At 43.0% G+C, this 14943-nt stretch overlaps 1 protein-coding gene across 1 annotated transcript in view; it reads right to left on the bottom strand.

Moving 5' to 3' along the window:
- Positions 1 to 14943, bottom strand: part of LOC145329026 (cell adhesion molecule 3-like) — a 57900-nt gene that overhangs the window by 2740 nt on the left and 40217 nt on the right. The window contains exons 7-10 of the mRNA XM_080173029.1: positions 3635 to 3696; positions 3204 to 3275; positions 1446 to 1529; positions 947 to 1045 (exon numbers count right to left, since the gene is read on the bottom strand). Of these exons, the coding sequence (XP_080029155.1) occupies positions 947 to 1045; positions 1446 to 1529; positions 3204 to 3275; positions 3635 to 3696 (317 nt within the window). The remainder of the gene's footprint in view (positions 1 to 946; positions 1046 to 1445; positions 1530 to 3203; positions 3276 to 3634; positions 3697 to 14943) is intronic.

A 14943-nucleotide genomic window follows, 5' to 3' on the forward strand; every position in this document is an offset into this window, starting at 1 on the left:
AGGATTAAAACTAGGTCTGTTAGCCTTGAGGGTCCACAGGCTTAGGACTAACAAACCCTATGCCCGCCACTGGTTATACATACTTTATCTCTATACATAAGAATAAAATAATAACAATATAACAACTTGTCTATAAAAAGTAGTTGCTTGAACAATATTACATAGACTTTTATTGAAGTTAAATAGATGAATGGAAACGCCAGAAAACATGATCGAGAAATGGATATTTTTACCTCAATTTTCATATTATGAGTAGTAGCTTAAACAAATAGACTATTATTATAGTTAGATGAATTTGAACGCCAGAATACTGGATAGAAAGAAAGATATTTATACCTTAATTTTTATATCATGAGCTAGTACAATCTTGAACACGTAGTCTATTATAATATTTTGATGGATAGAAACGCCAGAATACTGGATAGAAAGATATATATTTTTAACTCAAATTTCACATCATATGCTTATAGAAATAGACATTTAGTTTGATTGATTGATTAGCCATAGTTTCTTAGGGCTTGGACCTAATAAGTCATGGAGTAGGCTGAGACACTTTTGTATAGCCACAAGTGCTATCAAGCTCCACGTTCAAGCACATTATGACTTGACCCGCTATCTCATGAGAGCTACTCATTATTACCTCACCCTCGCCGAGTATGGCAGGTGTCCCAAATTAAGTCACCGTAATGAATGACGCTCACCGCAGAGGAGCTTGGGATAAGGGTAGTACTGATATTATTTACTTGACTATTAAGTATCCAAACTTACTCAATAATTCCCTTCTTACACAACAAGGGGAAGTTGCGTAAATCTTTTCAACTTAGAAATTCGAGTTGCCACATGGGGACTAGAACTCGAACTCTCATCACCGTAACCTAGTTCGTTACCACTGAGCTACGACATTTAGTATTAATAGCTGGCTAGTTAGAAAATTATATATTTTTACCTCAATTTTCATATCATGAGTAGTAGCTTGAACGTGTAGGCTACTGGCGCATCTCAAGTCTAGCTCTTGCGTTTCTGGATTCAATTGATTTCTATACACCTAGATAAAAACAAGGTTGGGTTAGTCTAAAATAATATAAAATATTTGAAGAAGTAATAGTTATTCATTGCATTGTATAATAGACAGTATTCTGTGGTTATGAAATAAAAGGATTATCTACTTTTTGTTGGTCCACAAAGGCCGATTAAAACATGTATTAATCTTTTGTTTTGATTTCTATCTTTATGAAAAGTTCCTTATACATATTTTTTTTATAAAACATTTAATTTATCTATTCTATATGCCTCCAGGTTTATATTTTTCTACCTGTTTATCTAATTTATCTATCTTTCTCTCTTTAACTTTTGATATATTTTTTGTCTATTATATCTATCTATCTCTTTCTTTATCTCCAATCTACATATCTATCTACCTATCTAACTTTCATCTGTCTATCTACCTGAAATTCTAGACCAAGTATGGCAGTCTCCAGCCCACTCTCGTGTTTTAGCACTGGATAGTGATGAAGCATTTGGTATGGGGCCTACAAAATTTTAAAATTCAATTAATTTTAGTTAAGGTTTATTTTAGGAAAATAATAACTGTTCAGCAAATGAAAAATTTTGGCCTTTATTTCTTTGTTTAAAGCAACATGCGTCTATCTAGATATTTATTTTCCCTATTTTATGAATTGAGAACAACTTCGTCCTTGTTATCCTAAATGAATGTTATAAAAACAGAAGTGTAAAAAGGTTTTCCGTAGAATCACATAAATATACAATAGAAATCTTCAATACACCCCACCCTTAGGAGGAAGGGAACATTGGGGCTGTTTATTACACTAGTCCCCAAAGTTTTAAAATAACTATTCGTTGACCTAACAACTTTGAGGACATTTATTGAATTTTGATTGGTTGGTTCATTAAGTTGAGTGTCCAAACGTCTTAACCACTAATCTATAATCTACAAGGGTAATTTTGTGTATCATCATTTTGGATGTACATCAATTCAATGAACATTGTCTTTTCCCTTTAGATCCCTGCCTAACTTGAAACGCGACTGTAATGTCAAGCGTAGAGCACCCGTTAATGGTATCTTATCCAAGACTATACTGCGTCAAAACAAAAGACGTCAAAAACATAAGTAAAAAAAGGCAACATATAAATCATTTATATTTATCAAAATATGAAAACTAATGGAAAGGGGGGGTTGGATACAGATGATACATATGCAACTTAAATGATTTTGCCAGGTTTTCTGACATTTAGGAGTACTAGTTGAGGCAAAATTGACATTTATTTAATCAAAAAAGACTTGAAGAGTTTTAGATAATTTGAGGCGCATTTATATAACTGTCTTAATTCTTTTGTCGATGTATGTATGTTAGTTTTTCCTAAGCGAAGATGTTCTAAATTTGTGGCCTGTTTGTTTGTTTAAAGCTACTCTATCAATGTTCATGTCTGTCGGTCTGTCCTTCTCCTGTTTAAGTATGCAGATAATTAACTTTTCAATACTTCCCCTTCACTGCAAATAACAGTCCATTATTCCTGGAAGGTGCAAGCTATCCTTTCTTTCGTTCTATCTCTCTCTCTCTCTCTCTCTCTCACTCTCTCTCTCTTTCTTTCTTTCTTTTTCTTTTTTAATATATTTCTCTTTCGTTCCTTTTCTTTCTTTTTCTTTTATCGCCAAATGTTTAGTTTATAATTTCAAACAGATTCGCTGTTGTTATTTGTTATTGTCAGTTTTATTCTGGTAACCATGAACGTTGCACTTATCCTAGCATTTGTTTGTATCATTCAGCAGGCTTCCTGTAACTATGCATGGTGGCTACGGAAGTCTTTGTGGCTATAGTGGCCTAGGTTGGGGTGGCATTAACGCTCCTGTCGGCTGGGGCTATGGAGGTGGATGGGGAGGCTATAGAGGTGGTTATGGAGGCTACGGTTGGGCCCATGGAGCTGGAATGGAAACTTCCTAGGAGGTGGATGGGGAGGTGGGTATGGGCCCTATGGAGGAGGTCTCTATGGTCCTGGACATTCTCTGAACGGCTACGGACAGTACGGCTTTGAAAGCGGGCTTACCACTGGCGGTTATGGTTATGCTAAGAAAGTGCCAATGTTCTAATTTTATTTATTTTATATAACTTTTTATGTTTCAATAAAATTTAAATGCTATTGTTATTTGCTGATATGTTTTTTTTGTCATGGTAGTGTGTTTTTACCTGGTGGCCGTTTATGTACCATTTGAGTTCAGCTGCAGGATGAGATTTGTCAGATGTACAGTTTACACTAACCTATATTAAAAGTCATATATTAACGCGGGGAGGGACGGGACACTGGACTGTAAAACATACTGGTACACAAATATTTATAAACGTGGTCCCTAAGAAAATGGGTCTATTAAAATTTTAAAAGTCTGTGTAAATAAAATTATGACTCAGGTAGCTGCATTAAGGCCGATGTCAAGATTTTACTTTTCGACTAGTGTGGCTTGTGTGTTTTATGGACAGTTTTCTGTGAATAGTAATAATATGTTTTCGGTTGAAAATTATCTATAATACGATACGATACAGGACTTTTCAGAATGGCTGAAAACCGGTTTTAATCTAGCGGATATTAATCCGATTTGAAGCTTTATTGGAAGAGAACTTACCCTATCCCCAACACTGTAAGAAGATTTACCCCCAGAAATTCTTGGGCCGTGCCGAGGCATTGCTGAAAAAAAGGATGATTAGTAAATTCAAACATGACGCTTTCCCTTAAAGTGTCTATCGAGCACTAAAACCCCCCAGATAACTATTGTAAAATAAGTAGTGTTCTGTGCTGTTGCTGTACTTTCGTTTATTGTTTTACTATTTTCTGTGCTTACTTGGACCGATGCACTGATAACATAACCCCACACTTAATTTTTGAAAAAAATAATGTCGGGGGCTAGTTCTATATCCCACTGGATATTAGCCTCTTGTGAAAGCATCCTACTTCCTTTTTATTTTTTTTCAAAGTCAATGATACTTTTCCTTAATTATATATATACTTTGTTCTCGAGTGTTTCATATTCTATCCATCCATCTATCAAGATATCAATCATCCTATCTATCTATATATCCATCTATCAATCTCCTTATCGAGAAAAAGTATAGGTCCGATGGAAAGTGTTTTCTTTTTCGGCCCGCACAGCAAAGATATCCAATAATCGTAATCTGAGTGTATTGTTGGTGCAAGAAACATTGAAAAATCAACACATTGATGATAATTAGAATTTATATTTACAAAGTTATACTCATTAGAATTTACAAAGTAATAATCATTAGAATTTATATTTACGAGAGTAATCATCATTAGACACTTCCTTTTATATCTGCAAATGACAAACAATACATAATCACATAATAGTACAAATGGGGGTTTAAAGTAAACAAAATTAAACCAAAATATAGAAAGCATGTGTACGGTTCCATCCTCATACTTCCTGGCGGGGCCAATAACAAAAAGACTGCAATAGCCTGGGCCCCCCCCCAGGGGACAGAGATTTGGACTGTCCTCCAGACCAGCAGCAAACAAAACTGTAGGTTGTTTGCTCCGGCCCGCCGAGTTACACGCATACACTCGCCATGTTAAATTTTAAGTTTGCAACTGGTGATCTCTTTTGAAATGAAATGATAAAATAAAATACCTCTCCCAGGGTATGTATGTAGACTTTTGAGTTTGCTTTTTGAATTTGAATAAGAATCGGGCCTTTAATTTGAGTGTATGTGGCAAAAAGAAAGCGAGATCTGAGAAAAAAAGGAAATGGCATTTTAAAGAGGGAGAAATAGGTAATGGGTTATAAAAAAAAAATAATTACTACTATCAAAAAAAGTTTATGAATATCTTAATTTCATTATGTGGGGGAAAGGGGGAAATTTTACGAGCCCACAGATATTTTATGACTATAATGTGAATTAGAAAATTAGTATATATTTCAAAAATTAATCACCAAACCTTCATAACAAGAAATCTTTAATACGATGCGATAATTATATTTACATCAATTTATCCACCATTGTCTTATCTCTTGAATAACATCCATACATATCAAAATATTTATATCAACTGTTCATTAGTTATAAAGCAGATATTTGGGGTAGCAACAAAGGAATCTATAATGCGATGCGAAAATTATAATTTGGCATCTATTTTAATAAGTATTTATAATAAAGCTTGCTGATTAGATCCTTTAAATTTTATGCATTCTATTAATCAGATTCATTCTATTAATCAGATTGACGTACTGACAGACCTTTCTCAAAATGGTTACATTTATTGAATTAAGTAGAATTATGTTTAAACTTTATACGATGCAATCAATTGTCTTCTTAACTATTATATTTTTTTTTACAGATACCAAAACTTATTGTAATTAGTTATTCACTAATAATATCAGGTTAAATTGTTACTACAGACACCGCACTTAAGACAGACAAAAACCTAAAAACCTAAAAAAGAAATGAAATTAAAACAGCCTGTCGGCCAGCCATTCGTCAGGCACTCCCCACGTCCTGCGCAACAGTCTGTCAACTCTTTGGATGTTGGTTTTTGAACCGTAAAAAAACCTAAAAAAAGGAATGGGATGGTGGACGCGGAACCTATTTCTCAATGCGCCTTCACCAGTGAACCTCTCACCAAATTCATTCAGAGATCTGTTGCAGGCCTCAAAGATCTCCGGGAAAGTCCTCATATTGAAGATGTTGTTGTGGTGGTTGACCGTCACCAGCCTGCCCTGATCATTAACCGTCAGGCAGGGCGGGGCACCAGGCGTGGCCTGACGGATGTCGGCAGCCTGTCTTGTCAGTAGTCCCAGTCCCAGTCCAGTGTCATATACATCATCTGTCTCCTTCACTGCCACCGATCCCTGAAACCTGCAAAAATAGTCAACTGGTTGGGGCCCCATTGCGGTGGGGACCATTCTCAAGGGGGGGGTCATGTTTTGGGCCAGCACACCAAAGATCTCCATCCGAAAATCTTCGATGTTCGCAGGGTCAAAGTCAAGTGGGTGGTCATTTGCAAGTGCCCACGCATAGGCACAAACAAAGACTCCACAATTGCGTCCGTCTGTCTGTCGTGCTCGCTTCAAAGGGGCATGGGTTACAACTACCTGATGGTGGTAACCCACCTGTCTCAGGATTGCAACCAGAGTACTGATGGCTGGCTTGGCCATCGTCAAGTAGGCCTCAGTTCCAATCGCATCTATGTGGAAGCCGTCCTGCTCGTCCACAATCACCAGGCTCCAGTGTATTGTGCAGCCATCAGAATTCTTGTGCGGTATGATAGCCAGGATTCTCTTGCCTAAATGTCAGGGGATTGTAAAGGACAATGTAATTTAGTGTGGTAGTGGTTATTAGGTTGAATGAGAAGGTCGCAATTGAACTATTGACTACATGTTTCAATGTGTTGGGACAAACAACATACATTTATGTTTTGTTTTTATGGTGTGTGTGTTGTTTTGCTTGCAATTACACACTTTGCAAAGATACGGACAGGCTGCGCCAATATTATAGAATAGCTGAGCATCAGCAGAGTGAGAAGAAAAAAAACATAACAAATGGTGTACCTGGCTTTATCCTACTGATCTCTTCCCTGTGGGACTGGATAATTGCCTCCACTGGCTTACCAGGCGTTCCAAACAGCGCTGGGGACAGGATGACGTACCCAGCTTGGGCACACACATATTCCAAATAATGGAAAATGGAGTCCCCAGTGAGCCATCCACCTGACGTCAGCCTGTTCAAATCTTCGCCGTGTATTTGTCTCCTACCACTCATAGGAAACACACGGCTATCATTGAAGGTGGACATCTAAATAATAAGTAAATTCTAACAAAAACTAATTGCAACAATAAAAATTAGCTACAAAAAAGGGCCAATGTAGATCTAAGAAGTCAGGGGTCAGAAAATAACGAAAAACCACATTTGATCATGTTGTGAATGGAACCATTTTATTTGAACGTACAAGTATTGGTAAAAAGTATACAATACATACATGGTACAGGTATTGGTAACATAGAAGAAACAAAAATACATAGCAGTGCCATCAGTCATTTTCAAGGGGTGAACTGAGGTCAGGCATAAATTGAAATTATAAAAGACACACCTATCAAAATGTACAATACATAACACCTTGGGCAAACAATGACCGGTTGTTCACAACCCTCTTGGGTCTTGGGTTTGGAAAGGCCCCCAGCTCGGCCAAACAGATTTGTAAATATTTGTGAAAATTAATCTAGACCCTAAGGAATTGGATACCAGTTGGTGGTGTTGGGTATTTGCAAATCTGGTCAGCAAGTGAGCCGCCACTTTACACTGCCTATACCCTGCCATTTATAGAGAAACCATTGCTACTGCTGATCTCTTTTATTGCCAAAAAATATGTGCTACCTCTCCCAGGGTAGAAAAAAGAATTGCTTCAAAACCCCATGATTGCAGTTGATTCTGGACTGGAAAAGAAAAAAGGCCACCCCCTTTGAATTTGGGCATAGGTAGTGTTGAAAATAAAAATTGAAAGCGAGATCTTAAAAAAAAATTGATGGCATTGTTAAAAAAAAAAGAGGGAGATTTTGGCATCTGCTGCATGGATACAATGGGAACAAACAAAAGTGGAACATAATTTGATTTTAACATGAATTATGGTTGAAAAGATAAATGTAAATTAGGTCATATAAGGTCAATTGTGTGTACAATAAAACCTATGACCTAAATACATATACCAATTCAGAAAATGGGTTATTAAAAACAAACAATACAATTAGAGCCATAGCATGAACCGATTACAAAAATAGGTGTTTTATAGGTTTATTTAACAATTGAGAAGGTAGGAAAATGTAAATTAGGTCATATAAGGTCAATTGTGTGTACAATAAAACCTTATATGACCTAAATACATATAAAGATAATTAAAATTAAAAAAAAAACAAAAAAAACTTAGAGCCCTAGTATCAGAAAAGATAAATGTAAATTAGGTCATATAAGGTCAATTGTGTGTACAATAAAACCTATGACCTAAATACATATACCAATTCAGATAATGGGTTATTAAAAAAGAAAAACAATACAATTAGAGCCATAGTATCAACAGATTATAAAAATAGGTGTTTAATAGGTTTATTTAACAATTGAGATGGTAGGAAAATGTAAATTAGGTCATATAAGGTCAATTGTGTGTACAATAAAACCTTATATGACCTAAATACACAGAAAGAAATTTCAATTACTAATACCATGTCAGATTAAAAAGTTATATTATCTACTGAAAAGAAACCACTAGTTACAAAAAAGGCTTTAGTTCTACTCTTAACTACACTGTATTCTATATGCTAGCTACCCTGACAAATTGATATTGCTAGCCGACAAATTCGACTTGTAGAGAATCATCATTTATCAAATGGGGGACTGCAACACATGTACACTTAAATGTAGTTCACTAACTACATTTACGCAATAGCCATGGGAGACTGACGGTGCTTATATACAACTGGGTACACACAGTGAGTAACTATGAACATCTACCTAAGTATACGAATCTACACTAATTGCTAACTACTCATCTACAGAGATGCAAATTAATCATAATAGCAGTATCAAACAACAACAACAAATGTATGATAGTTATGGAGCCTGGTGGTGATGGATTGTTTTCTTGGTTTTGTGGTATTTTTGTACTACTTTGTTACTTAGCTGGTGGTGATTGAACTTACTTGTATACTTGTTAGGTAAAGGTAATAACAATTACAATAAGCAATTCTATCAACAACAAATTGACAACAGTATAGGCAACTGTAGGAGGAATTCAGTCACAGTCAGGGTTAAATGTGTGTACAAGAAAACCCTGACTGTGACCTAACCTCAAACAGGGAATTAAGGGAAAAATAAATAAAAAAAAACAAAAAAATAAATTCAACATTACAACATTGGAACACAAAATATTAAGGTCAGAAAAGGACAAAACAACCAATTACAACATTCAGGGACAACAGGAGACTGTGTTACGCAAAGGCCAGGGGGTGGCAGAAGGTGGACAAATGAGGTGGGTAGGGTGCACTCATTGGCCAGGGGCTGATTTGGAGGTGATTACAATATTTCAATATTTCTTAATACAAAAAACTCTTTAGTTTTAAGGGGGCCGGAATGTGACTTTATGTGTCTTGGGGGTAGGATACATTTTGGAATGCTGGGGGAATTGGATGCAGGGGTCGTGCTATGAGACTGTACAGGAGGGGGATGGTTGGTGTTGGCTTGTGTGGCATGTACTTGCTCATAGATGAAAGGGATATCGATAAAGGGACAACAGTATGCTAATCTAAACTACACTAAACTAAACTAGATTAATTTATTAATACATGGAAAGGGATATCGACAAATGCTAATCTAATGCTAATCTAATCTAAACTAAACACTAGTTGACTAGGTACCTACAGAAAAAAACACACACACATTATGCACAGGCCATAGAGGTATTCTTGACTACACTGTAACTACTCTGGATGCTAACTACTCTTTGACAGATTTGGTTGCTAACCAACAAGCTTAACTTGTAGAGAGTCATATGTATGACATGGAGTTTGAATTTAAAATACAACAAGTATGTAAGTTCACCAACTACATACACGCAAGGGCCATGGGAGACGGAAAGGTGGACAATAGGGAAACGGTAAGGAGCATTCGTTGGCTCGGCGGCTGTTGGGTGATAAAAACTAAATTAGGTCAAATGTAAGATGGGTCACATAAGGTTAATTGTGTGTACAATAAAACCGTGCCCTCGACCTAATTACATAGAAAGGGATTTTGAAACTGTATGGGGTCGGTGGTCAGTTACAGGGTGGGCATTGTTTGGATCTAGGGGGTGGATGGGTACTAGTATGAGCATGTACATGGAGGTTTTGTTGGTGTTGGAAGTGTTGGCACGTACTTGCTCATACAAATGGTCATGCGTTTAAATTAGGCTAAACATAAGGCTAACCTACACTACCTACAGGGAAATAATTCATATTAATCTGCATAAGGGATACAATAATTCATCATTATATAGATAAGAATAGAGATAGTTAAGAAGAAAATTTTGCATTGGTAATAGTTGAATGGTGGATGATGTGTTTGATGGTGTGGTTGTTTTCTTTCTTTTAGTGGGGGGGGGGGGGGAGGGAGGTCTAATTTGTATGAATTTCTTTATTTACTCTGGCTGGGGCCCCTGTTCAGGCACTGCCAGGCCAGCCAGCTCTAGGGTGGCCCGGCTTTTGGCCACCTTGGCCGCCTTGTCCCGTTTCATGTGGCCAAACTTAGCGTTCTTGCTAAACTGGTTGAGCCGGTCCCTGGTTGGCATGGGCCTGAATGCCAGATGGTCCAGCTGTCTGGCCCGGGACAAGGCTGTGTACGTCAGCCCAGCCGAGTACTCCTGGGGGCCCAGGTTGAGGATGGTTAGTCCTAGCGTCTGACCCTGGCCCCGGTGTATACTGAAGGCATAGGCCGGCATGAGGGGTAGCATGCGCCTAGTATACATGGTGGTGGCCGTGTGTTTCCAGGATCGTGAAATGGGCCCCACAGGATACACCTTGTTTGGCCCAAACGTTGTCTCATCTAGGCACCCGTGCGTGCCCTGGTAGGACGGAAAAGATACGAGCACCGTGGGTATCTCTGTCTCGTTGTCCGTGAAATAGATGATGCCCTTGACAACGCCCTTGGTCCCATTGGACAGGCCAAGGTGAAGGGCCACGTTGGCTGTCAGCATCACCTCCATGCCCTCGGCCAGGAAGATGTTGTTGGGCAGGCCGGCCGTGTCTTCGCTTGCACACCTGGCTGAGGGCGGCGTGTTTTCGGCCCTGACTTCAACACGCGGATTGGGGTTGGCCAAGATCTTGTTCTCATTGTGCGTTTTGTAGTCCCTCTTGCGGGCGCACAAGTATGTGGCCGCAGCAAACTCCATGTGATCGATTGAATCATAATTTCTCTGTTTCAGAATCTCGTACTGTGATTCTGAAATGGGCCCGTTGCCCATCTGATCTAGGATCTCGCGCAACAGGTTGCACCCCTCCTGTCGCATGGACCGCTTCAGACAGAGAACGCTGGTGAACAGGGCGTACGCCTCGTACCCCGCCAGCTGTTGGGGGCTGATGTTGCGGCGCTCTCTGTACGGGCAGTACAGAGGCAGGCCCCCCACGGGCTCCAGCTGCGCGAAGTCGCCCATTATTACGATGGATCGATTTCCAAAGGGCTTGTCAATGGCAAAGATTTCGCGCAGCCGCCTATCAATCATGTACATGTAGTATGCTGACAAGAAGCTCTTCTCATCAATGACAATAACCTGGATGTTGCAGTGCCTGTCCTGCAGCGTGCGCCGGGTGGTGTCGCTCAGTGGCAGCAGATCCTTGCTATGGGGCTGGTTGATGGGCAGGTTCAGCATGGAGTGCAGGGTCGCATGTTCGTGGGGCAACAGTTTGGCAGCTGTGCCGGTTGGGGCCGCAAAGAACAGCACCTCACCCACACTCTTGTCTGCATTGATCTCATGGAGACGGCGGTCAAGCTCTGCCCGGTACGTTTGGATGGTGGTGGTCTTGCCGCTGCCCGCACACCCGTCCACCTCCAGCAAAAACTGTTGGTCCGGGTTCTGGACAACCCGGACAGTGTTGTCCACCAGCCAGCGGACAACGTTTTGCTGCTCCCCGTTCAGCTGGTCAAACGGGATGGAGGCCAGGTCTTGGGCGGGATCTCGGGCAGCGACGGCATCCTTGCGCCAGAGCTCTGCATTGTCTGCGCTGGTCCAGTGGGGCACCAAGCGCAGACGGTCCCTGTGGCGGTCGTAGTTGGGACTTGTCTCCAGCAGGTTTGGCCTGTCCTCATCATTATCAGGATCTTCACCAATGGCCAGCAGGATGTCATCATTGATTTCCTCAACATCCTCAACATTTATGTCAGGGTCTGGGTTGTTGGGGTTGGGATCGTCCACTGCTGGCGCCTCCTGCTGGGAGGGGGGAAAGTCGAGGCCCTCGGTCGCCTCAAATGCCTCCAGCATGGCCTGGTGGTTGGCCTCGGTGGTCCACCACAACTCCACCGCATAGGCTGGCACGTTCTCGAGGTTGAACCAGTTGTCCCCCTCCTCGCGGAGCACATCGTCCGTCATCTCATTCAACTCATCCAACGTGATGTTGTAATTGAAGATGCGCAGCATGGAGATCATAAACTTTCTCAGGTGATTGGGCCCCGGCCGTGAGTGGTAGAATGGGACAAAGTGGGGCACTGCAATTGTCTGGCGCGGGGTCCAATCCCTCTCAAAGTAGGCCACATAGTCCCAAAGGTTGAACCTCTTGGGGTCTTTGGGGTACGGCTTGTCGTGTGGCGGGGCACTGTTCCACACGTCAACCAGGGTCTGGAAGACCAGATTGTCGTGGCGCTGGTCAAACTTCCTGTTCCTGTCCTCAGTCTGCAGTTGTGGCACACCATCAGCCGCCTCCTGGTTGGGCAGCCGGATCTGGATGCCGCCCAGGGTGTTGACCACCTCAATCTCACGGCCAAACTCAAACAGCTTGTTGCGGCCCAGGTGGAACACTGTTTCGGCCAGGCTGTAGTCCCTCTCGGTGCCTACTTCTCTGAATAATTTTTGGACAAAGTTGTCCACCCCTTGTTCAGCTGCGCGCCTATGTGCTGCCCGCATGATATCACGCGACACATTGGACTGCGTCTCACTTTTGGCAAGGTACTTGCTGAGGTACAGGCGGACAGAGGTGGGGCTGTGGCAGTACTGCAGCTCCAAGCTGGCTCCCCAAGAGAGGACCAGCTCGGGCGTCTGACTGTACGTCTGGGAGTGATTGCGCTCCCAGGCCACGGCGCAATAAGCCTTCCCCGCCAATGACTTGACCTGCTGCACCTCCCCTTTGATGGGTGGGTCGGTGCGGACAATGGTCGGCTGACCCGTCTCATCGTCAGCGTCACGCTGATGACCAACCAGCTCGTGGGGAAAACGGAAGCGACAGCCAGTTGTCTGCTGGCCGTCGACGACAACCGTCTTTTGGCAGTAGCCCCTGTTGCAGTGGTGTGTGCCAACCTTGTTGGTGAACGACACAAGGTTGGAGAACATGTCGTCCTCAGCAATGCGCTGGTCATATGTTTGCCGGAGACACTGGTTGCTGGGCGCCGAGAGCAGTGTACCACCATGGTTGAGAAATCGGTCGCCCAGGTCCAGCGACGGGTGGTTGCAGGTGATGCCCGTCCGGTCAAACACAGTGTCAATGATGTGCTGTTGCAGGGCCAACACCTTGATGGCTAGCTCCAGGGCGTCCGCCGTCGGCTGTATTTCCAGGCCCTGCAACAGCTGCTGGTATTCAGGGGTTCTCAGCATGTCCTCAGCAGTGGCGTGCGGCTCACTCTTCCACACGGTCTTGATGAACTCGTGCAGTTTTCTGATGGTGGGGGAGACGGGCTTGAACGCCTGGAACCTGTCATCTTCGGGAATCCCCAGGGGCATACACAACAGCATGTGGCAGTGCAAGCCCCCGCGGGACTGAAATTCCCACCGAAGATGGTACTCTGTTACGCCAAAGCACTGCTTGAGAACCCTGTCAATGAAGAGGTGGGTCTTTTTGATGAAGAATGTCGTGTACTCGTGCATGTGCTCGACAATCAACCTATTCCGCTGGTAGTGATCCTGCGCTTTTGTGATGTAAGCGTCCGGATCACCACCTGCTGGGATGTGGTCGGCATTTTGCACCAAGGTTTTGGCCAGCAGGGCGGCGCCCTCCGGGATGGTCGCCAAAAACTCGGTGTCATGCACCTCCTTGGACGTCACCGTGAGAAAGAAGTTAAACTGCTCCCTTCCCTCGGTGAGCGTGTCCAACAGCCGGATGTAGGACTGGGCCTTCTGCGACTCGGCCTGGCAGTGCCCACGACTGCCAGGCACCTTTGTTGCCATCCGCTGGATCTTGTCAACAATGGCCGCCGTGTCATTGTTGTCAATGGCGTTGAGTATATCCTCCTGCCTCAGCTCGAACCTACTGGTGTACAGCCGACCCTGGCTGTACGACAGGTTTTTCAGCACAAACTGGTGCAGGAACATCAGAAAGTGGGGATCCTTGGTGAACCGGCCATCGTCCCAGTTCATCAGGTGGTCCACCCACTCATTGATGTACACACGACTCGGTCTGTCGATATCTGTATAGCCGCCCCGGTTGTGGCAGAACAGGTGGGGGAACCCCATCCCCCAAAAGTCTGGGCTGAAATCGCTGACCACAGTGCCGTCCCTCTCTGGCAGGTCCAGAGGGTTGGCAGCTGTGGCCAGGCCTTGCAGCTGGCGTTGCACCATGTCCGCCTCGGTGCGGGCAGGCAGTGCCGCTGCAACATGATGGCTGGCCACTGTGGGTGGATCTAGACCGGGCATTGCATACTCTTCATCATCCTCATCATCCAGCTCATCGTCCTCATTGTCCTCCTCTGCACCGTCCTGATCAGCCCCCCCCACGGGCTGACCCGGCCCTGGGTTGGGGCCCACGCCAACCTCGTTGGGTTCAACCTCGAGCACGCGCAGATTCTCCACAGCCCCATCCTCCGGATACTGGCTGAGATTCTGTTCGGAAATGACAATGTCTCGGTAGCACGGGTTGAATTCTTTAAGCCACGTCAAGGCGGAAAGAATTTTGTTTCGGTTGGCAAAGAGTGGTCCCCCCCGGTTGGACTTGAACACAATCACCTCGAGGTTTTGGGGCAGGCGGGGTAGGGTTAGGGCAATGTTTGTAATGTTTGCTGACAAAACAATTGTGTTCCCTGCCTTCTTGTAAGGCTTACCCCCCACCCTCACAATCTTAACAAGGGGCGCCGCCCGGCAGATTGCCAGCTTTTCCACCGTTGTCAAGTCCCTCAAGCAGTTGGGCTGATGTAAGAAGTCCATGTTGTTGGCCCGCCCATACTTTGCCCTGCGCCAACTTTGCTTTTGGCAGCTTTCGCACAC

This window comes from Acartia tonsa, chromosome 9, assembly GCF_053477335.1.
Source record: "Acartia tonsa isolate MP-2025a chromosome 9, ASM5347733v1, whole genome shotgun sequence".
Classification (NCBI taxonomy): Eukaryota; Metazoa; Arthropoda; class Copepoda; order Calanoida; family Acartiidae; genus Acartia; species Acartia tonsa.